Consider the following 26,002-nt stretch of genomic DNA (forward strand, 5'->3'; position numbering starts at 1 on the left):
TTTTATTAACCCAGGCATAGAACATGAGCACAAGGAGGCTATGAACAGAATTCAACGTTGGTTAGATCACAACTTCACTACTTTTACAGTTTTGGTCACTTCATTGTAAAAAATGATGTGACTAGAGACGAGAAAGAGCAACCATTCACTCTTTTTTCCCGTTTGAAGGAGATCTAGCCTGCTGGACATATCCCTCTATGGCAGACTGGACAATATTAACAAACATCACACAAAGCTTAGTCGGTTCGTAACTGCCCCATCTAGTCTCACCACATCACAGCTCCCTGCTCCACATTCTATGTTACCCAAATTCATTTGACTCCCTTTCTCGAGCTCTGACGAGCGGCTCCAGACCACAGATGCTGCCCGGCCTGCTGAGTTTTCACCATTTACCATTGTGATTTCAGATTTCCAGCATTTGTGTTTTCAAACAAAAATCATTTACTGTTGGCCTTGATCAAATCTTAAATACATTGTTCACTTCAGACATGGAACCATTGTAAAAATGCACAGATCTTCAAAGGGATCTTCAAAGGGATGTAAAGCACATTGACCAGAATGGTATCGGGTCACAGAGGTGTCCGTAATAAGAGAACAAAAAGATATTTATATAATCTTAAAGTTTCCTCTGGTGGGGAAAACTAAAACTTCGGGCTCAATCAAAATTAAACTTAAGACTGTCAGGAGATAAATCTAGAAATATCTCTTTAGAAATTAAATTGTTTAGGTTAGAAAACCCAATTTGGAAGAAGCTCGATCACTTTGAAATATCAGTTATGCTGTGATTGAAATTTAGGAGCTCTTGGTATCGGAGACACACGAGCCACAATCTGATGGATGGATAGAAAGGACCTGTGCAGTTGAATATTCTTTTCCCATTCCATGTTTAAAATTCTCTATTTTATTGTTTATACTACTGGGACTTCTAATTTTGGTTTCACCTTACTATGTGTACATCATCACATGCTCCATAATTCCATTCCAATGCATAATATTTCAGAAAAGAAATTGTGGGTGTACTGGTGGAGATACATGCATCATGGTTAGTCCATGAGGGGGTGCCAGAAGACTGGAAGGTAGTCAATGCTGTGCCTTTGTAAAAGGGCTGCAAAGAGATGTCCATGAACTATAGACCAGTAAGTGTGACATCTACAGGAGGAGATTTTGAGAGATAGGATACACACGTGATGGGTGCAGAGGCCGGTGGGGGTCAAAGCTGAGGACTAAGAGAACGCAATTCTTATTCAATCTTGAGGGAGGGGGAGTGAGTGAGAGCAGAATTGCGGGACGTGGGCGAGGGCTCCATCCTCAACAGCAGGGGCGGAACCATGTTTACACAAGAGGATATTTCAGATGGCCAAGAGTGGAAAGCCTCATGTTGGGAGCAGACACATAGACAATAGGTGCAGGAGGTTGTCATTTGGCCCTTTGAGCCAGCACCACCATTCAATGTGATCATGGCTGATCATCCACAATCAGTACCCCATTCCTGCCTTCTCCCCATACCCCTTGATTCCGCTAGCCCCAAGTCTCTAACGCTCTTTTGAATGCATCCAGTGAATCGGCCTCCACTGACTTCTGGGGCAGAGAATTCCACAAATATACAACTCTGTGTGAAAAAGTTTTTCCTCATCTCAGTTCTAAGTGGAGTAAGGAATGGAGCCCTTGCAAGAGGCAGGGAGGGGAAGTCAAGGTGACTGTGGGAGTCAGTGGATTTAGACATCACTCGATAGTCTGTCCTCGGTGACAAAGACAGATTAAGAAAGGGGAGAGATATAGATAGTTTGGCATGGAGGAGTTGAGCCAAAGGGCCTGTTCCATGCACTATTACTTTCAAAGAGACTAGGATTTTCATATTAATTTCAGTGGCATCAAAATGACTAACCTCAAGGTGCGACTCATGTGGAGATCCTTGAGAAGTAGTCATGTATCAGTGAGCAGCTCTTTATTCCACACAACAGATGCAAGAACCATGAAGACTGATGGATGCCAAACTTGCAAGGCCACAATTGTACAGCACAAAGCGAAAGTATTCAAAGTACGCCAAATATTTTGAATTTAGGAACCATTATTCATGTTTAACTGCCTGGGATTAATTCAGCAAATGCTTCACTGATCAGGAGCAAGTTCCAACTTGAACACTGCTTATCCTTGTGTTGTGAACCCAACACATACCAGAGTGTTGCCGACACCATACCAAACCGAATTCTAGCAAGAATAGTTCTGAGGGAGGTGAAAATGGATGGGTGGCAGATGACTCATTACGTGGAGATTCTTGAGAAATAAGCATCTCCATATTTCACACAACAGATGCAAGATCCAGGAAGAGGATTGGGATGCCAAACTGGCAAGGCTACAATTGTACAGCACAAAGTCGTCATTTTTGCAAACGATTTGAATCAATAAATAAAAATGTTTATATTTAAGCACTGCAATAGATTTATTCCTTATTGTCTTTTAAACAAAATAGAAATCAAGCTGTATACCATGCCAGTTACACATGGCACTAGAGTATGGACTGTACATAGCTTTCAGTCCTCATATCCAGGACCAGCCTTTAGTTTCAAAGTGCTTTTACCATTTAATTAAAACTATTTTACACCAATTCGGAGATACACGTCCATATCAAAACGAGAGGTGCTTAATTTATGCTCATCTATGCAATGCCAGACACATCCAGTGTTACAATAGATCCAGGATTCATTTGATGACAGACTCAGCATTCCTTTACCAAATAACAAATGGATTATTTGACACAGGTTACTAGTTTGCACACACTCAGTCTGTACACAATTTTAACATCAAATGTAAAAGGACATTGAGGTTAGAAAACAAACAAAATCAGTGAAGAATTTGCGAACAGTCTTGTATGCGAGGTTTCATCACCCTTCACTCGAGATGTAAAAAGCAGCAAATCGGACTGGAGGTGAAATCCCATTGAATTTGCACCGAGATTGGTGTAGACACCTATACATGCCCCTTGCTTGTGAACTGAGACTAACCATCAATTCCATCCACTGAAACACAGAAGAGTTACAGGCGTAGGTTTTCATACCTTTGCATTTTCTTTTTCTTTTTGCAACAGGGGTATTATATATGGTGGAAAAAAGAAATTAAATATCTGTATTCTGTGCACGCAGTCTTGTAACATTGAAACGTTGTAACAATCCATTTTAACACTGGTTGCTGCAGCAGTTGCTGTTGATACTGGACAATCCAAGATGTTGTGCTCACAGGTTGGACTTGGGGCCAGTGTTCACAGGAATGGCTCTCAGCTCTGTCCGCATGCACAGGTACTCCCCGATCACAGCCATCAGGGCAATGCACACAATGTTCACCAGCCACCAGCTTAGCGCCGTGGGAAAGTGCAAATTGTAGATCCAACAGCCCATAAAGTGGAAGATATGGACGGTCACAGTAAAATCCAAACACTGCTTTCCTCTTCGGATAAAATACCATAAGCCAAGTGCGCTGGTGACGAAAACAAGAAAAAAAAGTTAGATTTTTACACAGGAGGTGGAAAGCAACGATTTATGTTGAGGGTCTCGACCCAAAACATCACCCATTCCTTCTCTCCAGAGATGCTGCCTGTCCTGCTGAGTTACTCCAGCATTTTGTCTGTCTTCAATGATTTGAGATTGTTTAGCACTCACCACCACAAATGTCTGCCCCCAGACTGTGGCTAATGCATCATCTACAACATGCACTGTAGTATTTAACCAAGGCTACTTTGAAAGGACCTCCCAAATCTGCAACCTCTACTACTCAGGAAGGCAAGTATGCAGGCAAATGGGAACACCAGCAACTTCAGTTTCTCTTCCAAACCACACTTGATCTTGATTTGGACTCGATTACCATTCTTTTCTGCTGCCAGAATTCAAAGCCCCAAATACCACACCCAATGGAAGTAATTTCACTAAGGATTACATGTCACTGCAACCTTCAAGGGGAATTAAGGATGACAATAAATACAGTCTTTGCCAGCAACACCCACATCTTGCAAATATAACTCATTTCATACTGCAGTGCCAATGGAAAAAAGGCTGCACTGATGGATCAGATATTAAACTCAATTCCCAGTGGCACAGTTGTAAAGAAAAAATCCCATGGCACTATTTTAGAAAAGGATCAAGGGATCCTCTTGTCCTGTTCAACGCAATGCCTCAATCATCACATCTAGGAAAAGACAGAGCATAACAAGCTCCCGTGAACAGCAGTGTGATGTCTCTCTCACAAATTAACTTCCCACTGTCACAGGACTACAAAGATAGTTAATTGGCTGTAATGCATTTAGGCCAGCCCTGAAGCCACAAAGTGTTGAACAAATGAAAGTTTTTTCTTCCTTACCAGGCTACACGATTATTAAATCTTGGGAATGGAATTGTTCTACCGATAGAAACCATAATCCAAGTAGTATGCCAAACTAAGATACATTGCTACACTAAAGCTTTCAGCTTGAGAGAGGCCCCCTCTATTTCAGCAGTAAATCAGTTGCCCTCTGGCAACTCAGTCAGATTCAGCTGGATCCAACCCAAGAATGCAACTGTCAGGGTTAAATCATTTTACATACAATTACTAGAACCAGACGTGAAAATAAAGTTTTTTTTTAAATGGTCTAATTTGGTCAGAGATGAAAGGGAAAATTCTCACCTCAAATGCCCCACCATTCCCTTTTTATTAGCACTGAATCAGGATGTTGCAAATGATCACAGCACTCTAAGATCATGAAGCCTTCCAGTGCTTCTAAATCCATACAGTCCTGACTATTTTACAAAATAAACTGTACAAAGTATGGGCAGAAATAAAAGAGCAGAAATTAGGTACTTCGGGGCAGGGGGGGGGGGGGGGGAAGTGTTTGTTTAGTTTATTTAATTAACTGCTGCCATTTAACAAGACATTGCTTGAATGAGTGTCACAGATGGGAATTATAGCGAGGTGGTCACACCTTGGGTGTGAGTGGAAAGAAGATGGTGACAGCCGAAAAGGGAGTAGGAATCCCCGCTGTCCATCCTCATTGAAAATACATACAGCATTTTGGATACTGTCTGGGGGCACCAGGTGTTGCTCCAAGGCACAGCAAGGTTGGGTGAAGTCAGTCAGTGCTATAGTGATAATTAAGCAGACAGGAGGTTCTGTGGCCACACAGGACTCTAGGATGGTGCGTTACCTCCCAAGTGCCAGGGTACAGGATGTCTTGGAGCAGTTGCATAACATTCTCAAGGGGGAGCAGCCGGAAATCAATGGGCACATTATCCCTCTATGCAAGAGAGTTGAATTTGAACAGGGGAACTAAAATCCTGGAAGGGAGATTAGGGCAGAAAAGGGAATGAGATCCTGCAGAGTGAATATAGGATGTTAGGCAAAAAGGTTAAAAAGCAGGACCTCTGTGGTAATCTCAGGATAACTCCCAGTGCCACGTTCTGGTGGTTAAGCAGCCTGGTTAAAATGCAGTTCTGTCCTCAGTCTATTCTACACATGTACTTACCATGTGAGCGAATTGAGGACAAAGGCCATCATCGAGAGTCTGCCCTGACCCGTGGAAAACCCCAACACCTAAATTGACAAAGAAATCAGTGTGAAAACAGAATTAAAACAGAACCACGTCCAAGATGTAGGCCTCGAATTGCTTCCGAATAAAATGCAAACAGTATAGTTTAACTTTACTTCTACACATTTTTGTTTTGCTGGTTACGATGTTTATGAAAACATAACAGCTGTGACAGCAAAAGATGATCCCAACTGCAAAGGGCTCAGTGATTTATTGCAAAGATATACTAATTTCAGGTTATTTACCATAATGCAGTGTGAGAATGCACCAAATTCTTTCCTACTATTTATGGTTCCACTTTACCATGATATACTTAGGGCTGTTTTTACAAAACCTCCAGTGACTTGTTAAGACAATATACCTTTTCTAAATCAATAAAACTCCTGCAATATTTTATAATGCCAACCATGCATTTTTGCTTTGAGCTAAAGTGCATGGACTACTGACTATTTAAAAAAATGAATATGTGAAAGAATATGCATGGCTAGACCTAGATAATTCAGTGGAATAGAATATCCAAAACAGTAAAAGTATGACTGTATTGTGACTTCGGATGTGCTATCATTATGGTTAATACTAATTTAGTTTCAATTATAAAATTTCAACGCCTACAACAGCCTTTTATTATAAACTAGACCAAGTGGACCCGTTGGGCCCACAACTCATTGGGTTGCCTTTGTGACGTGGGCAAATGGCGCTTTTCCCGTAAAATAAATGGCTTAAACCCCCCCCCCCCCCCCCATCTCAATGAAAATCACGATTTTTCTTTAAAATTGTGTTTTTTTTCCTAACACCCCCCCCCTCCCTCACTCCATCCCCTCAACCCCCCTTCCTCCCCACCTTCTCCCCCCTTCCACTCCCACCCCCCAGTCACCCACTCCATCCCCCTTTATCCCCTCCTCCATTCTTAGGGGATCTCCAGTGGCGCCGCCATTCCCGCCCGTTGGGTTTCCATGGTGACGTGGAACATGGAGGTATTACTGCACATGGGCGGCTGACGGGCACAGCAAGTGGAAAAGGGATTTAAAGTTTAAAATATGAATAACAAAATAACAACAATTTGAACGTTAATAGGAATTCTTGATGCAAGAATTTTCAACACCAGCATCATTTCCCCTTTTCACAACAGGATGGAGTTGTCGAAAATCGCCACAACAAATGGTAAGAATGCTGCCAAAAGGCTCATCGTTCTATTTGCATAGATCTCGAAGAGTTCTGTCCACTGCTTCAAAGTTCTCCCTCCTAATCATCGGGCACTCATCCCAAACAATCAGTCTCACACTCCTGATCAAATGAACCATGTTGGAGTTCTTCTCAATGTTGCACATTGTATTATCGGTCACATCGATTGGTATCTTGAATCGAGAATGTGCAGTTCTTCCACCAGGCATCAATGTAGCTGCTATACCAGAGGATGCTACAGCAAAAGCAACATCAACTTAAACTCGAACTTTGGAGAGGATCAAATTGGTGAGAATTGTTTTGCCCATTCCTGCTGGTGTATCAATTAAAAACATTGAAGGAACATTCCTTTCCAAGCAGCTGCACACATGGTCATACACTGCTATTTGCTCAGCATTCAGCAGAGGCTCCTTCTCTTCAACAAATCACTGTTGTTCAGGGCTATTGTGCTGCAATTCACGCAGCAATTCTGGATTGTCACCATCAAGGTTCATCCTTCCATGTCTTGGTAGTGGCACATGAAAGTATCCCAGTGTCTTGTTGTAATTCACAAGCTTGTCTTGAATATACAACAGAACCCGATCATGATGCCTCTTATCAATCATGATATTTGGATCATCGATTGTTCTCTGTTCTCTTTGAAGGTAATCTTCAGACATTGAATTCTTGAAGCAATCCCATAAATGTCGAGAAGTGTTGATCTCAGCAATCGTCAGCAAAACAAACAAATCTCTCATTGCTTAAGGGAGTTTTGTCCGTTTAGCATCTTCCATTGTCTGTTGCCAATGGTCGTCAGTTTGCAACAAACCTCTTTCTATGCAGACGTCTTTGAAGGAAGGAAGAATATGTCCGTCATGTGTCCTCGATGAATCGAAGGATACTGGCCCTTTTACGTGATGGAGAAGCAGTCTCAAGTAGTAGAGGTCACCACATCTTGGAGAAACGGTATACACTCGTCCCAGAACGTTGGCTTCAAAAATACCTGGAAGATCTTCCACTATCTTCCCAACCTTCCTTCTTTGCCATTTCTTATTGTTCCATGTGTAAAATCGGGGTACATCAGCATAGTACAGTGTTCTTGCAAATTGATCTCGAGAACACAATTCCATGAATTCAGCTAAAGTTGTTCTCGTGATATCCTCATTTCTCACCTGCCGACCAGCATCAGCTGCAGTGCCGACGGAGATACGATAAGGAAAAGGTTGCATCTCCGTCGAGGAAAGAGATTAAAAAAAGTTTCCCCCACCATCCCCCTCCATAATACAAAACTATAGATAAAACAACCTGGAATTTGCCAAAGACAGGTAAACATCCTCTTTTAGGTCAAATAGCCTTCAAGATTAATTTGCTGCGCTTGTTTTACAAAAGCAGTTTGCTGCAGTGCATGAAGTGCAAGGGAGTCAGGGCGTAGAAGTTAGTGAGGCTAATGGTCTCAAGGTGGATATGTCATTGATAAAGTGCCACAATGAGGCTTCAAAACAAGATGAGAGCCCATGGAAATAGAGGGAAGATACTAGCATGGATAGAAAATTGGCTCAATGGCAGAAGGCAAAGAGTGAGAATACAGGGGGCTTTTCTGGTTGGCTGCCGATGTCTAGTGGAGTTCCACAAGGGATGGTGTTCGGTCTGCTACTTGTCATGTTGTACACTAATGATTTATTGTTGTACACTAATGATTTAGATGATGGAATTAGTAGCTTTGTACCTAGGTTTGCAAATGATATGAAGATACGAACTGGTAGTTAGAAGCAGAGAGTCTGCAGTAGGACTTGGACAGGTTGGAAGATTGGGCAAAGAAGTGGCAAGTGAAATACAGCATAACAAAGTGTGCGGTCATGTACTTTGGTAGTAGGAGCAAAGACACAGACTATTTTCTAAATGGGGAGAGGATTCAGAAATTGGTGGTGCACAGTGACCTGTGAATGCTATCTCAGAATTCTCAAAAGGTTAATTTGCAGGTTGAATTGGAGTAAGGAAGGCAAATGCAACGTTAGCATTCATTTTCAGAGGACTATATTATAAAAGCAAAGAGGTGATGCTGAGAATTTATAAACACTGGTCAGACCGCATTTGGAATATTGAGAGCAGTTCTGAGGGAACATGTGCTGGCGTTGGAGAGGGTCTAGAGGAGATTAACCAGAAAGATCCGGGGGATGACTGAGTTCAGGTATGATGAGCGTTTGAAGGCTCTGGGCTTGTACTCACTGGAGTTTAGAAGGATGAGGGAAGGATCTCATTGAAACTTACCGAATAATGAAAGGCCTAGATAGTGTGGATGTGGAGAGGAAGTTTCCACTAGTGGGAGAGTTTAGGACAAGAGGGCACAGTCTCAGAATAAAAGGACGTACCTTTACTAAGGAGACGAGGAAGAATTTCTTAGCAGAGGGCAGTGAATCTGTGGAATTCATTGCCACAGATAGCAGTGGAAGCCAAGTCTTTAGATATTTTTAAAGCAGAGATTGACAAGCTCTTGATTAGTAAGGGTGTCAAAGGTTACGGTGAGCTGACAGGAGAATGCGGTTGAGAAAGAAAGATAGATCAGCCATGATTGATTGGCGGAGTAGACTCGATGGGCTGTATAGACTACGTCTGCTCCTATGACTGATGGGTTTATGCCCGTGTGAAGTACAGGTCCACCACTGATTTACCAGCAACTGATGGTCTGGCGCCTCCTTTAATCCGGGAAAAACTGACGAGATCGCACAGATGGAAAATTGGCTTGGTTCTAATGTTTCTGAGAATTGCGAGGTGATGCATTTGCAAAGTAGCAATTGGCAAGAGATTATACAATGCAGGTACTCCCCAACATATAAATTCTGGACTTATGTACAGCCTGTACACAATGACCATTTGGGATCAGGACTGTGTGCATCTTCTGCCGGGAACAACTCGATTTCTGATTTGAGAATTGTTTGGGTCATGAACGGTTCACAGGAACGGAACCCTGTTGTAACCTGGGGAGGATATTGGGAAGAGCGGAGAGACAAAGGGAACCTGCAGTATAAATCTACAGATCCTTTAACAATGAACAGGCAAGGGCATGCTTTCATTTAGTAGCTCGGACACAATATAGAAGTAGGAAGGTACATAATGTCCATAATGTCACAGCTCAAGTATCACGTATGGGTCCAGTTACCTTGCAGAAATATTGCAATCGAACAAGAGTGCAGAAAAGATTTATGATGACATTGGCAAGAAGAACAAATGTGGAGGAAAGGCTCAGTAGGCCAAGATTGTTTTCTTTAGAACAAAGGCGACTGCAGAGAACAATTGGACAGTTGTACAAAATAAAGTCCATTTCAAATGATTAGGGGGATCTAAAACCAGGATAGATGAAGAAGCTGGCCCCTAAATTCTCACCATATTTACAAATTGCTTGGTTATGTATTGAAAGACTTGCGGAGATACAGATCAAAGTGTTGAAAAATCAAATACGGATAGATAACTGCTCCTTAACTGGTACAGACAAAATAGGGTCAAATAGCTTTCTCTCTCAAATCTTCAATGATTTTATGAAACTTAATTATCTGCTTTTTAAATTTAGTCCTAAAATTAGTTTTTTGAAAGGTAACCATAAAGGTTGACGAGGCCATAGACATTGTCTATATGGACATCAGCAAAGCCTTTAATCCGGTTCCACATGGTAGGTTACTTTGGAAGTCTAGATTGCATGGGATACGTGGACTAGAGCTCAGGGATCGATGCTCTGCCCATCACTGTTTATATCAACAATTTGGATGAGAATGTTGAAGGCATGATTAGTAAGTTTGCAGATGACACAAAAATGGGTTATATGGCAGAGTAAAGATGGCCATCAAATATTACAGCAGGCTCTTGATCAGTTGGGCAAGTGGGCCGAGTCCTGGCTAATGGAGTTTAATGCAGATAAGTGCATGGTTTTGCATTTTTTGATGGCAAACCAGGCCAGGTCCTGAGGAGTGTTATAGAGCAGATGGATCTTGGAATGCAGGTACACAGTTCCCCAAAAGTGGCATCACGGGTAGATACGGTGATCATAAAGGCTAATTGTACTTTGGCCTTCATCAGTCAGCGTATTGAATAAGGAAGTTGGGACGTTATGTTACAGTTATACAAGATGTTGGTGAGTACTGCAAACAGGTTTGGTCACCCTGCTATAAAAAGGATGTCATTAAGCTGGTAAAAGTGCTAAGAAAAATGAAGATGTTGGCAGGACTCAGGGGCTGAGCTACAGGGAGAGGTTGGGCAGGCTAAGACTTCATTCCTTGGAGCCCAAGGGTTGATCTTATAGATGCGTATAAAATCATGAGGGGAACAGATAAGGGAATGCACAGAAGGTTTTACCCAGGCAGGGGAATCAAAAATAAGACACACATCTAGGGTGAGAGGGACGAGGCATAATACGAACCTGAAGGGAAACCTTTTCATGCAGCGGGCCATGTTTTACTGAATGAGTTTCAGGCAGCATCTCTGGAGAACACGAATACATGATGTTTTTGGTCGGGACCCTTCCTCAGACACTTAATCAAGTCCAGAAAAAGGGTTCAGAACCGCAACATCACCTATCCATGTTCTGCAGAGATGCTGAGTTACTTCAACACTTTGTGTCCTTTTGTGTTTCCGTTAATAGTATTTCGCCAAGACTTTACCCAGCTTCATATACATTTAGCACACCATAGGCTTCACCTTCAACCCGTGCCGCCCCCTCAAAAATAAAGTAGGATAATCTTGTGCCTTAACATTGAGGCAGGTTTTTACTTAGAATCTTTTGCAAGAATCAAAGATTATTTTACTTTATGAAAACTCACCTCATAATTAAAGATTTGATCGAGTGAGCGACTATTCTGTACCAGGCTGTCCACCAAGGCCAACCAGAGGCCCAAGAAGCTGTAGTAGATACACTGCATCAGGATGATCTGGGACACAATGAGAATGGGATCCCACACATAGCTGCGGAAGTGTCCGGCCATTCCCACTGCTCCTTCTCAATTCACAACAGCGGTGACGAGGGCAACTGCTCTTAGTCTTTATTTATCGGGGGCATGGTTTTTGCAGAGACAAAGTGCCGTGAGAAATATCTCGAACACCAGGGACCCAGAGTTTAGAAATGGATGCACTCTCACACCTAAAAAAATAAGGAAAAACAGAAAGTCATTCAGATGAAAAAGACAAAATTACAATTTCATGATTATTTCAGTATGATAGCTTCATGGAACGTTAGGTGGAAAAAAGCAAAACGTTTGTGAACATAAAGCACTAAAATAACTGGGGAACAAAATTACACCTTTCAGCACCTCATGTTCCAGATCCAGATTCCAGGCTTGTATTCACTGGAGTTTAGAAGGATGAGAGGGGATCTTTTAGAAACATATACAATTATAAAAGGACTGGACAAGCTAGATGCAGGAAAAATGTTCCCAATGTTGGGCGAGTCCTGAATCAGGGGCCAGAGCCTTAGAATAAAGGGGAGGCCATTTAAAACTGAGGCGAGAAAAAACTTTTTCACCCAGAGAGTTGTGAATATGTGGAATTCTCTGCCACAGAGGGCAGTGGAAGCCAAATCACTGGATGGATTTAAGAGAGAGTTAGATAGAGCTCTAGGGGCTATTGGAATCAAGGGATATGGGGAGTAGGCAGGCACGGGGTATTGATTGGGGACGATCAGCCACGATCACAATGAATGGCGGTGCTGGCTCAAAGGGCCGAATGGCCTCCTCCTGCACCTGTTTTCTATGTTTCTATCCTGCCTTAGTTGAACAGCAATTCCATTCAATCACCTTGAATTCACCAATACCCTTACCAGAAAAATCTATTTAAGTTCAATAGATTTTGCATTTAAATTAAAGATCACGAAACCATTAACCAAAGGAGTCTGGCTATGTCATGTCCTGCATCGTCATCGATTTGTCTTAAGTGAGTAGATTTTATTCATCTTTAAAATTATGATTTCATACATTGTTAGATACACGGAAAGTCTCAGTGAATTGGGGCCAAATGCACTAATAGCTTTGGCAGTAGGGAAAGGTCAGGTGAGAGTTCAAGATCCCTCTTCCTGATGTTGAGGGAGTCCAGAACCAGGGGTCACAGTTTAAGAATAAGGGGTAGGCCATTTAGGACTAAGATGAGAAAAAAGTTTTTCACCCAGAGAGTTGTGAATCTGTGGAATTCTCTGCCACAGATGGCAGTGGAGGCCAATTCACTGGATGTTTTATTGTGTGAGTTAGATTTAGCTCTTTGGGCCAACGGAATTAAGGGATATGGGGAAAAAGAAGGAACGAGGTACTGATTTTGGATGGTCAGCCATGATATTGAATGGCAGTGCTGGCTCGAAGGGCCGAATGGCCTGCTCCTGCACCTATTTGCTATGTTTCTATCTGATGAGCAAAGCACTAATTTGAAGATATCACATTGGACACAATAGTTTCTTTGCATCTGCCTCGTCTAATTATTTAAAAACCTCAGTTTGATCATCTCTCAACTGTGGAAACAGCAGGTATGGAAGGCCAGGCAATCCATTCTCCAGTTCAATCCCGAAACAATTCTGATGAACATGCACTGTAAGCCATCAGAAGCTAATAGATTTGCTGCTGGGTAGCACTGCTCAAGTATCACATTAATTATTACCTCAGAATATTACCTCAGAAATGTGCGCTCAGGTTCCAAGAGCTTCAACCCACAAGCCTGCTACCAAAGCTGATGAAAAGTTGACATGGAGAAGGACCAGTCATGACTGTGTCGCATGTCCCTAAAATAAATATTTTCTCAATTCTATTTGGCCTCACTGCAAATCACTCCTATCCAAGCATAGCAACATAATGACTGGATTTATAGATTTATGTATATCTAACAACTGGAATTTACTTGCTGGAGCCCGAAGATTCAGCAAGTTACCTGTCTGGCTTCTTTAGTTCATGACACCAAATGCCAGTGCTATTTAAAGACATGCAGCTGAAAGACGCAATGCATGCTCCTCCAAGACTTGCTCCATCTGCACTCCAGTAACCTCAATGAAAGTGCACTGATATCTAAGCTGTCAACACTGAAAATGGACACCAGCCTTCAGAGGAAAACAAACGTATTAGGTAGCAACAAGCTGAACAAAGCCAATAGGAAGTTCTTTCTTCAATCTTCACTTATATAGTCAGTTAAAATCCTGCACTATTAGCAGTTTTCACCAGAATGAGAAGTTGACACAGAACTTAGCAGCTGAACTTGCGAATGTGTGGGGAAAGAAGAAAGCGAACTTCAGGTCCAAGGCCAGCATAGCTGAGGGAGAGGTGGTCAGAAGTGGGCAAATTTATCTTAAGACCATCTGGATTTCTCATAGGTGCTCTGATTTCCTACCACATCCCAAAAGCAGACACAAAGTGCTGGACTAACTTATCGGGTCAGGCAACATGTCTGGAATACATGGAAAGGTGACATTTGTGATTGTAATGAGAGGCGAAGGGGGTGTGTACAAGAGCGCAGCGGCAAGACAACGCCTGGTGAGTGATAAGTGGATACAGATGAGGGGGATACTCACCTGCGTATCTACCCAAATATTAAAAACCTTGATCTGTATCCACCCACTATTAAACCCTCACCCCTCATCTGTATCCATCTATCATGACGGTCTTTGCCCTACTCTCCACTTTTCCAGCTTGCTCCCCATCCTCATTACGATCCGAAGCATCACCTATCTCTTAGGGCTAAGGGAATCAAGGAGTATGGGGCAAAAGTCGGAATGGGGTACTGATTTTGGATGATCAGCCATGGCTCAAAGGACCGAATGGCCTAGTCCTGCACCTATTTTCTATGTTTCTATCCATGTTCTCCAGAGTTGCTGCCTGATCTGCCGCGTTACTCCAGAACCATGTGTCCTTTTCTTTGTAAACCAGCATTTGCAGTTCCTTGCATCTATATCCTAAAAGCATGCCGTTTGGTAGGTTAACTAGGTCCTGAAGGAAGGCAGCAGAAAATCGGGTTGTTGTGCATTCAGAAAGGAATATTTAGAGGGAAATGCGGGGTAATGGGATTTTTCTGAGAGCCAGTAAAAACATAATAGGGCAAAAGGTTTGGAACAGAGAGGAAATATGGGAGAGCTGGCCTTCTGTGTGACTATTTGGAAATGTAAATGGTTGTGCAATAGTCAGAACCACACCTTCCAGAACTGTGACTCAAACATTAAACTAGATGGCCATTTAAACAGTCATGGTCTTGTTGATCGCGAATTATGTTTACTTCATAGCAAAACAGAATCATAGAGTCATAGTCATACTGCACAGAAACAGACCCTTCGGCCCAACCCGTCCATGCTAACCAAGATGACCCATCTATGCTCATCCCCCACCTCCTGCGTTTGGCCCATTTCTCTCTATACCTTTCATATCCATGTACTTGTCCAAATACCTTTTAAATGTTGTTTTAGTAGCTGCCTCAACTACCTCCTCGGGCAGCTTGTTCCATATGCCCACCACCTTTTTTGTGTGCAAAAGGTTGCCCCTTAGGTTCCTATGAAACCTTTCCCCTCTCACCTTAAACCTACATCCTTTTTTCCACTACTCTGAATAAAAATGTGCATTCACCCTATCTATTCCCCGCAGATTTTATAGTTCTAGGAGATCACCCCTAGCCTCCTACACTCCAAAAAATCTCTCCCTATAACTCAGGCCCTCAAGTCCTGGCCACATCCTTGCAAATCTTCTCTGCTCTCATTACAGTTTAACAACATCTGTCCTATAGCAGAATGACCAAAACTGAACACAACGTTCCAAACGTGACGACACTTCATTTGCTCTAAAAAGGTTTTAGGGACCAGGGATCATGAAAATGCACCAAGATGAAAAAAGTCCCCCACTATGTAAAATAGGTTACACACCCACATCTTTGGCTTTTGGACTTTATTTCAGAATTCTAGCATCTTTGATTTACCACCTTAATGGTACCAGTTTATTCAGAAGCCAGACACACCCCTTAAATTATGTAGAAACAGGGAACTTAGATTTGGTTAACATAGAACAGTACAGCACAGGAACAGGCTCTAGGCCCATAAAACGGCTGAATAAAACCGCAAGTCTTCTCTGCCTGCACATGATCCATACCCCGAATATCCACGTGCCTATCCAAAAACATTTAAAGTGCCACTAAAGTGCCTCAACCATCACCCCAGGCTGCACATTCCAGGCACCCACCACTCTCTCTGTAAAAACACTTGCCCCACACATTTCCATAATAATCCCCCTTCTGACCGTAAAGCTATGCCCTCGAGTCTTTGACATTTCTAGCCTGGGAAAAAGATTCTGACCGTCTACCCAATGTATGCCTCTCAATTTTTTACACTTTGTATAGAATTCTATCAGGTCTCCCCTCAACCCTCTGCGTTCCAGAGAAACAATCCTCAAGTTTGTCCCAGCTTTTTGTGCAGCTAATACCATCTAATCCAGCCATCATTCTGGTAAAGCTCTTCTGCATCCCTTCCAAGGACATCGCATTCACATCCTTCCTATAATGGGGCAACCAGAACTGCACACAATACTCCACATACAGCATAGTCAAAATGCTATAAAGCTACAACAGGACTCTTATAGACAAGGATAGACACAAAAAGCTGGAGTGACTCAGCGGGACAGGCAGCATCTCTGGAGAGAAGCACACAAGGCCCTGACCGATGAAGGCAAGCATACCATATGCCTTCTTTACCACTCACTACCTATCCTGCCTATACTGGACCAACTACATTGAAGCTCTAGTTAAAAAAGCATACTAAAACCTCTACTTTCTCAGGAACTTTCTGACCCGCTGAACTATTCCAGAATTTTGTAAACCTGCAACTGCAGTTCTTTGTGTCTCCATAGAAAGCATACTGTCAGGTTGCATCACATGCCCAAGAGAGCAAAAAATCAGTATCCCACCAAAGCTCATCTCCAAACTCATGGAACTTGGGAGTCAGCACTCCTCTCTGCAACTGGATCCTCGAGATGCTGACCCACAATCAGCGAAGAGAGGTGACAAATCATCCTCCATGATAATTCTGAATACTGATGCCCCAGAAGGATGTGTTCCCAGCCCCCTACTATACTCCTTGTACATTCACGACTGTGCAATCAATTACCAATCAAACTCAATCTACAAGTTTGTAGATAACACCACAGTTGGCTTGATATTGAAATAATGAGAGATGGAGTACAGAAAGGAGATCGAGAACCTTGTAACTTGGTGCCAAGACAACAACCTCTCCCTGAATGTCAGCAAGACACGAGGCAGTGATCGACTTCAGGAACCAAAGCAGTATGCACACCCTAGTCTACATTAATGGTGACAAAGTGGAGATGGTCGAAAGCCTCATGATCCTAGGAACAAATATCACCAACAATTTATCCTCGACCAGACACATTGAAACTGCGGCTAAGAAAGCACACCATAGAAAGTGTCTTACCAGGATGCATCACAACTCCATCCAAGACCTCAAAAAAATTAGAGTTGTGGACGTAGTCCAGACCTTCGCGCAAACCAACCTACCTTCCATAGACTTCATGTACACTTCACGCTGCCACGGAAAGATGCCGACATAATCTAGGACCAGTCTCACCCTGCTCACTGCCCCTTCTCCCCCATCAGACAGGAGGTAGAGAAAACACATACCTCTAGATTCATGAACAGTTTCTTCCTAGCCATTATCAGGCAACTGCATGATCTTCCCATCAGCTCGAGTGCAGCTCTAACTCCCATCTACCTCATTGGAGACCCTTGAGCTATCTTTAATTGGATGTTATCAGACTGCAATGTTATGTCTTTCGACAGCTTAATTGCATCAATGTACAGTTTTCTTTTACTGGATAGCACACAAACAAAACCTTTTCACTGTAGCACATTACATGTGACAATAATAACAAACTAAACCTTATCCTGAAGAATCCTCTCCAATAGCTTCCTATCCACTGATATGAGGCTCACCGGCCTAAGGCGTCTACTTCTCTTCTTAAACAAAAAAGAGACAACATTGGCCTCTCTCCGGGACCTCACGTGTGGTTAAAAATACAAAGATCTTCATCAAAGCTCCTGCAATGTTCTCCTCTGCTCTCTCAAACCTGGGATGGATCTCAGGCCCCTGGGATTTTCCCACCTTAATGCTCTTCGAGCCCCAATGCCACGTCCTTGATCTCAAACTCCCCTACCATTAGTATTCCCCAATGATTCAGTGCCCTATGTGTCCTTCTCCTTGGTGAATATAGATGCAAAGTATTCATTTAGTTTCTAGCCTACATATCATATCATCATATCATATCATATATATACAGCCGGAAACAGGCCTTTTCGGCCCACCAAGTCCGTGCCGCCCAGCAATCCCCGTACATTAACACTATCCTACACCCTCTAGGGACAATTTTTACATTTACCCAGCCAATTAACCTACATACCTGTACGTCCTCTGGCTCCAAGCACAAATTCCATTGTTTATCCTTCAGAGGCCCTACCTTGTTGAAACCATATTTAATCTGACTCACCAACATTTTATGGCCTCGTTTGGCCCTTCTAATCACCTGCTCCAGTTCTTTCCTGCCTTATATCCTCAAAGGCCCTGTTTGATTTCCTCTCTAAATTTTACAAATGCTTCCTTTATCTTTTAGACGAAAATTACAACCTCTGGTCAACCAGTTTCCCTTATCCTGGCATCCTTATTCTTCTTCCATGCTGGAACATGCTGGTCCTGAACATAAATCACTAGCTTTTAAACCACTACCACATCGGATGTGAACTTTACTCAATAACAAGTGCTCCCACTTTAATCTCCTTGGCTCCTGCTCAGTAATGCTGTAATCTACCTTTCCCGATTTAATACCTTGCCCCAAAGTCCAAACATTCTTATTCATAACTCTCTTAAAACTTGTGTAGGTGATCAATGTTCCCAAAATACTCTTCCTCTGAAACATCAGTCACCTAGCCAGGCTCGTCTCCCAGTACAAGGTCCAGCATGCCACACACCCCTCTTGAGTTGCACCAAGATACTGTTTCTGGAAGAGAGAGTCTCCAGAAATGTCACCTATGTCATATTCTCCAGAGATGCTATCTGGCTTTCCATGTTACTCCAGCACTTTGTATCTTCGACTAAGTTTCCAGAAACTCTCTCGGATAAATCCAACAAATTCTGCTCCACCTAAACCTATTGCACCAAGCAACTCCCAGTCAATACTGGGGAAGTTAAAGTCCCCCACCTTAACAACCCGGTTGCTTTTGCCAGAAAGTTAATTATAAATGAAGGGCAACACTGCAAATTAGGGCAGAAAACAAACTGAGGATATAATAATGCACAAGGTTTTGATCTAAATCAACATTTACAGTATTGATATTTTCTTAAAGTACGAGAACATATGATGCAGAGTTTGACTTTGCCACAAGCAGTTATTTATATGGGGAGCGATGGGATGGCTTAGAAAGTGAAAAGAAACATGTAGTGTTTGGGAATAGAATAATTTGAAGGAATTAATTACATTTCATGCAGTCACAATCTAGTGTTCCAATGTGTAGCATGCCCGGGCAGGTGCAGGAAAACCTCCACACCTGTGCAGTGAGATTAGGTGGGTGCTCAAAGAGACAGAAGAATCAACAAGGTATCACAAAATGCTGGAGTAACTCAGCAGGTCCGGCAGCATCTAGGAGCGAAGGAATGGGTGACGTTTCGAGACCCTTCTTCAAACTTTGAATCAACTAAGTAGGCGGACAAGGGATGAGGTTTAGTTCATCGAGAGTTTAAAAATCAAAATACAAAACGTCACAGTTCATTTTTACCCAAGTTATACACAAATTGGAGGAAACCAAAACGAGTCACAGGTGAAAGTGTATTCCTCAGGGAGACGAGACAGGCATGGGTGCTAGAGGGGGGGGGGGGGGGGGAGAAACCGTTCCATTTGATCAATTTGCCAACCTTGGGGTTGAACCAGTATCTTGAAAAATTGAATAACTGGGCTTCACACACCAAATCAGCTTGTTCTTTTTTTTGTTAGGGGGGGGTGTCAGGCAAGGAGAAATGTGTAAACCTAGGAAAAAGTCTACACAATATATGGTATAAAAAACTGGGGTAATAACAAGCAAAGTATAACAAGAAGGAAGGTTGATGCCAAAGCTACATCAAAGTAGTCAAATGAGTGAAAAATGACAAAACAGTGCTTCAATCAATACGTGAATAAAACATAACAAGACAGAATAATTAATGGACCAAATGGAGATTTAGTGAGTTCGATCTCATAGCCATTATGGAAAGATGGTGATTAAAGCTGAAATCCATTTTGGTTTTTTTATTTTTCAGGATCTGTGCATTCAGCATTCAGCATTCACTGCCTGTCCCGAAAGCTTGTGAAAAGGTGGTAAAGAACAAGAGTCTATATGGGTCCCGTCACCTAGTTAGTAGCAAGGACAATTTACGGAACCAATTTATCCACTAGAATTTCTTTGGGATGCAAGAGTAAACTGAGGCATCCAGAACAAAATGCGACAAACAGCCTCCATGGTCAATGTTGAAACAGGGTCAGTCAAACCATGCGACTGTAGCATCACTGTGCTGCCCACTTGGCATTCGCTTCAAAGTGAATGTACGGATTGAAGACTTGTGCACCGTAATGAGTTCCAGCATAATGGATTTGGGGAAAATGGGAGCTGGATCAGTCTGTGGCAAATGTTCTGGTGAGCAACATAACTGGAGGAGCAGCAAGGATATTTAACTTAATAATGGGGCAAAAGATCAAAATTACAAACACAAAAGAAGAGAAAAATTATAAGTATGGGAAACATTAAATTCTGCTGCAGTGAGGGACAGAGAATACAGATCTGAGTAAATCAGTAGACAAGACCTGAAAATACAAACATAATTTCAAAGGCAAAACCACAGACACTATACGTGAATGTATGTAGCATTCAAAACAAAAAACAGAGGGCACAAAAATAAAAATGATCTTATATCCACTACAGAAACATAGCTGCAGGATATCTTAAAAGAAACTGAACTAGATGGGTTAAATGAATGGGAAAAGACCTGGGAAATGGAGCTTATTGTGGGAAAATGAAATTTTAAAAAATAAACTACTTAAATTGTGACAACGATTAACACTATGCAGGGGATCTGGGTGTCCCATTGAATGATTTGCAAAAGGCTTATATACAAACAAAGGTCATCATTTGGGAATTAAATACAAAACCAGAGGGGCCATGCTTCAGTTCTGTAGAGCATAGGCAATACCAATTCTAGAGTGCAAGATTAATCACCTTAAGTGTTGGAAGCATTTTAGAGAAGATTTGCTTGACTAATATATGGAATTAGCAATGTTGTTTTCATGTTAAACTACCTTATGACATTGGAGACCATTCGGTCAAGAGCCTATGCCAGTTTTCTATCAATCTCATTCCCCACATTTAATTATGCAGAAGAGTCCTGTGAGCATGCAAATTAGGAGCATAACATAAGATCATAAGATCATAAGATCAATGACTGGATTTGACTGTTACATCAAATTTGCATCCCTATCTACTCACAGTAACCATTAATTTTCTTATCAATAATTTATCCATCACCGCCTTAAAAATATCCAAAGGTTGCACTTCCACTGCTGCTCGAAAAAGCAAGCTCTAAAGATTACTTCAAAATAAAAATACCTATTATCTTAAATGTGTGATTCCTTGTTTTTAAAAGAATTACCCTATGTGCTAAATTTAGGTAAGATCAGTACAAGAGAAGGGTCTTGACCCAAAACGTCACCCATTCCTTCTCTCCAGATATGTTGCCTGTCCCGCCGGGTTACTCCAGCATTTTGTGTATCTTCAACACAACATTCCTTCTGTCCAAACAATGGCATCTGATCACCTGTTATTGAATCGTCAGTAGTAGTAAAATGATTTCACCCAAAAAAAAATGTTAGATCGGCCATAGATTACACAAGAAACTACAGATTCTGGAATTAAATATTTTTTTAAAGTATTGGAAGAATCCAGCAGATCAGACAGTATCTGTGAATGAAATGGACAGATGACAGACCAGGGCCCTTCTTCAAACTGTAGAAACAAGGAACTGAACAAAAATAATGACAAAATGATGAAGTAACATAGTAGGTCAGACAGCATCTCCAGAGAACATGGATAGGTAACGTTTCAAGTTGGGACCCTTCAGACTGATTGTGGGCAGGGGGAAGAAGATAGCTGGAAGAGCGGGCAGGTAATAGGTTGATACAGATGAGGAGAGGTTTTTTTTTTGATAGACAAGGACCAAAGCTGAAAAGACAGAACATTTTGGGACAAAAAGTACTGAGTTGAAAGTCATGGAAAGCTTCATCTTTGGACCAGTTGCAGCAGAAACAGAAAAATTGAGTACCCCCCCCCCCCCCCCCCCCTCTCTCTCCCCTGTACCACACCTGGACTTGCACCTATTTCTCCACTCCATTCCTCCCACCTTGTTTTTTTTTCTCATCCCAGGCCTTGTCCTGCCCCTCTGCTCTTCCAGCTTTCACCCCCCCCCCAATGTTCCACTTACACCACGCCCCTAAACTCAGCAAAAGTTTAAGGCAAATAAACCAGAGCCAAAACATATTTTCAAGAAAATAAACCCAAACATATTTCAACAACATAAAGAGTAAACCAACGCCAGCACACTCTCCATTGAGCCATGTCAACATTCAAAAGGCAAGTAAGCAATCATTAAGTGAGCACGAATATCGTGCTCCACAGTATATCCACATCCAATGTCTCGTCATTACAAACTTGACCATGGTCATGCTTCATCAGTCACACTGGACTAAAGCAGGAACAGTCCCTAACATCGAGGCAACAAACAACACGGGAGGGGCTGGATGAGAAGTGAAGATAGCGGGTAGCAGCGGGGAGGATGGGCATGCCATGAGAGAGGAGGCACGATGGGCCGGGTGGGGACTGGAGGGGGGAGAGCTCGGCCGGACGCACACACTCACTGACCAGCAAGGGCACGGCCCGGGTGGGGAGAGGGAGCAGGCTGGTGGCGAGGCCGCGGCTCAGCCTGACACTGTCTGTGTCACGTAACGCGACTGCCCGAGGAAGGACAAACCTGCAGAGGAGACGGTGCTTCTGCAGCTCGGCCACCGAGAGGGTCGGGTCCGGCCCACCGCCACAACAACAACAACCGCCGGCGCCGGAGGAGCTTTCAAAATAAACAGAGACGCGGCACCATCCGGGCCCCGGTCGCGTAGCCGCCGGAAGCGTTACCTCAACCACGTCACATCCGGCGGCCCCGCCGCTTGGCAACGCCGGGTGTTCGGTAACTAGGGACAGGCGGTTAGTGCCCAGTGCGGCCCGGCCCGGCCCCAGGCAACGGGGGGGACGGGCGGACGGTGCCCAGCCCCGCCGCTTGGCTTAGCGTCAGGCAACGAGGAACGGTCGGTCCACATGGTGGCTCCTCCGCTTATCGACTCCAAGCACGTTAGCGGGGTGTCAGGTAACGAGGAACGGGCGGTCTGTGCCCGACCCCGCCGCTTAACGGCGCCAGGTGTGTTAGTGGGGGTCAGGCGACAACAGTCGTGTAGTTGGTACACGGTCTGCACTCCACCCGCTGGGGATGACAGCGCCTCTCACATTAATGTCAAAATGATGTCCGCCCACTCCCGTCCATCGCATACCTTGCTTAAGGCGGATGGTAAGGCGGGGACATGTCTGTAACGACACCCATTCCTTCTCTCCAGGGTTGCTGCCTGGCCGGCGGAGTTATTCCGACTTTTTGTGTGCGTCTCTTACAGAGGCAGACATCATCTAAGCAGAGGGAGACCATCGGCTTCTCATGGCTGATCTCTCATTGGAAGGAGAGAGTGAGGATTCAACAGTGTTTAAGTTGCAGAGTTGGGAGTGGGATTGGTCATGTCTGCCAAAAATAATATTTTTGTAACAAAATGGATTCCAGTGCAGCCCAATTGATGTATTTCATCGACTTTAAGGTCTCGTATGAAAGACCAGCAATATATTTCTCCATCAAGAGGGTGTTCAACTTGGAGAGGACCTGCAGGAGTGGTGTTTCTATGCACATGATACTCTTTATAAAACAGATGAGTCCAGTTCTCCTTTACAAATAAAGACAAAAGAGAATGCAGATGTCGGAATCTTGAGGAAAACTAAAACTGCTGGAGGAACTCAAAAGGGTCAGGCAGCATCTGTGGAGGTAAATGGACCTTGATCCTGACTTGAAATGTCATTTGTCCATTTCCCTCCACATGTGTTTTCTGACCCACTGAGTTCCTCCAGCAGTTTGTTCCCCCCTAATATTCTCCTCTGCCAGGCTACACTTGCTGTTGCCCTGAACAACTTCTCTTTTGATTTCTTTCACTTTCTGTAGCCTTGGGCCCTAACTATGCATTTTTTTGTTAGCTACATGTCTTTGTTCCTAACCTACTCTGGCACTGCATCCAACTATTTCTCTGCGACATCACGATTATATTGATGCTGCCTCCTGCATCTGAGAAACTCGTTAATTTAATCAACTTTGCTTCAACTTTAACTTCCACCCCACTAGCCCCAGCATCTAATATATTATTATTATTTGACATATCTGCCACCTACAACATGATTACAACACATCTTCCCCTTCCCACCCTTTCTGCAGGGACCACTCTCCATAACTCCCTGATTCACTTATACCTCCCTCCCCCTTTCCCTCTCTCTTTCTCTCCTTTGGCTCTTTCCCTTTCAACTAGGAGATATAAATTCTATCCCCATATATCCTCCCTCATCACCATTCAAGGACCTAAACAGCCTTTCCAGTTGATGTAGAGATCCATTTGCACCCCCTCTAATCTCATCTACAGCATTCGGTGCTTGCGATGTGGCCTCCACATCAATGAGACCAAGTGCAGTTTAGATAGCCACTTTTTCAAGCACATGCATTTTGTCCACGTTGTTCACCTGGAGCTCCCTGTTGCAAACCAATTTCCTTCTCATCCCATCTCCACACTGACCCCTCTGTCCTCAGCCTCCTCCACTGCCAGTATAAGCCCAAACACACACTAGAGGTATAGTATCTGGTATTTTGCCTGGTTAGTCTGCAACTCTATGAATTTTAACCCTCCCCTAAACACTCTCACCCCCCCCCATACTTCCCCCCCCCCTACTATCTTCCGCTGAAGCTTGTCTGACGTTGTACCAGTTTCTCTCCCATCTCCCCAACTCCAATAAAAGTCATTAACTAGCTTCACAGTTTGCAACTATGTATCCCTCTTGGGCTCAAACCTGTTTTTTATCTCTAGCCTTTGTCCAACCATCTGCCTATCAAGGAACATTGCCTGATGTAATCTGTTGCCGGCTATGATTTGTCCGGCCCCATTTAGCTTTGTATTTTCTCCGCTCCCTCCTGCAATCAGTCTGAAGATGGGTCCTGACCCAAAATGTCACCTATCCATTTTCTCCGGAGATGCTGGCTGACCTGTTGAGTTACTCCATCATTTTGAGTCTATCTCTAGTTTAAACCCTCGCTAGTCACACTCACAAAACCTGACCTCCAGGACGTGTAGGAAGGAACCGCACATGTTGGTTTACACTGAAGATATACACAAAATGCTGGAGTAACTATGTGGGACAAGCAGCATCTCTGGATAGAAGGAATGGGTGATGTTTCAGGTCGAGACCCTCTTCAGACTGAGAGTCTGAGTCTCTCAGTCTGAACAAGGGTCTCGACCCGAAGCGTCACCCATTCCTATCCAGAGATGCTGCTTGTCTGGCTGAGTTACTCCAGCATTTTGCATCTATCTTGCCCTCCAGGATATTGGTCCTCCACCAGTTCAGGTGCAACCCATCCTGCTTGTATAGGTCACCTCCAGCCCAGAGTAGAACCCAGTTGTCAAAAAATGTGAATCACTGCACCAACTCCTCAATCACGCATTCACCCTAATTTCCCATTCCTACTCTTACTATCACGTGATGTGGTTCCTGGTCACTCTATGTCGGTGTAACGGGTGAACGTTCAGAATGGATCATTCTATGTCTGTATAAAATGGGTGTGCTCTCAGCCCCAGATCAACCTATACCTGGTCAAAAGGCATGCACTTTGAGATTCGAATATTCTCTACCTACAGAATGGAATGCACGGGCTGTCCTGGACCATTCTGTGCCTCTATTAAACATAGAGCACCATAATTTCCAGCTCATTCAGTATGTATTAGAAGGGCTTCACTGTATTCAGGACAACAACCTCTCCAACTCCCTCAATGACAGCAAGACAAAGGACTTCAGTTAGTGTGGTGGAGTACATGCCCCAATCAGCATCAATGGTGGCGAAGTAGAAATGGTTGAGAGCTTCAAGTTTATTGGTGTAAATAT

General features: G+C 43.2%; 1 protein-coding gene across 2 annotated transcripts; it reads right to left on the minus strand.

Annotated features, from left to right (window-relative positions):
- Positions 1 to 23,445, minus strand: sys1 (SYS1 golgi trafficking protein). Of its 2 annotated transcripts, none has more exons than XM_078418652.1 (4): positions 23,320 to 23,445; positions 11,518 to 11,834; positions 5,486 to 5,553; positions 1 to 3,471 (listed from the first exon to the last, which is right to left on the minus strand). In XM_078418652.1, the coding sequence occupies exons 2-4, from the start codon at positions 11,677 to 11,679 to the stop codon at positions 3,231 to 3,233; spliced, it is 471 nt and encodes a 156-aa protein (XP_078274778.1). In that variant the 5' UTR covers positions 11,680 to 11,834; positions 23,320 to 23,445; the 3' UTR covers positions 1 to 3,230. The 2 variants fall into 2 exon arrangements, with proteins under 2 accessions (XP_078274778.1, XP_078274776.1); XM_078418650.1 differs by lacking the exon at positions 23,320 to 23,445 and adding an exon at positions 22,752 to 22,904.
- Positions 23,446 to 26,002: the final 2,557 nt, after the last annotated feature.

Source organism: Rhinoraja longicauda, chromosome 22, assembly GCF_053455715.1.
Source record: "Rhinoraja longicauda isolate Sanriku21f chromosome 22, sRhiLon1.1, whole genome shotgun sequence".
Taxonomy (NCBI): Eukaryota; Metazoa; Chordata; class Chondrichthyes; order Rajiformes; family Arhynchobatidae; genus Rhinoraja; species Rhinoraja longicauda.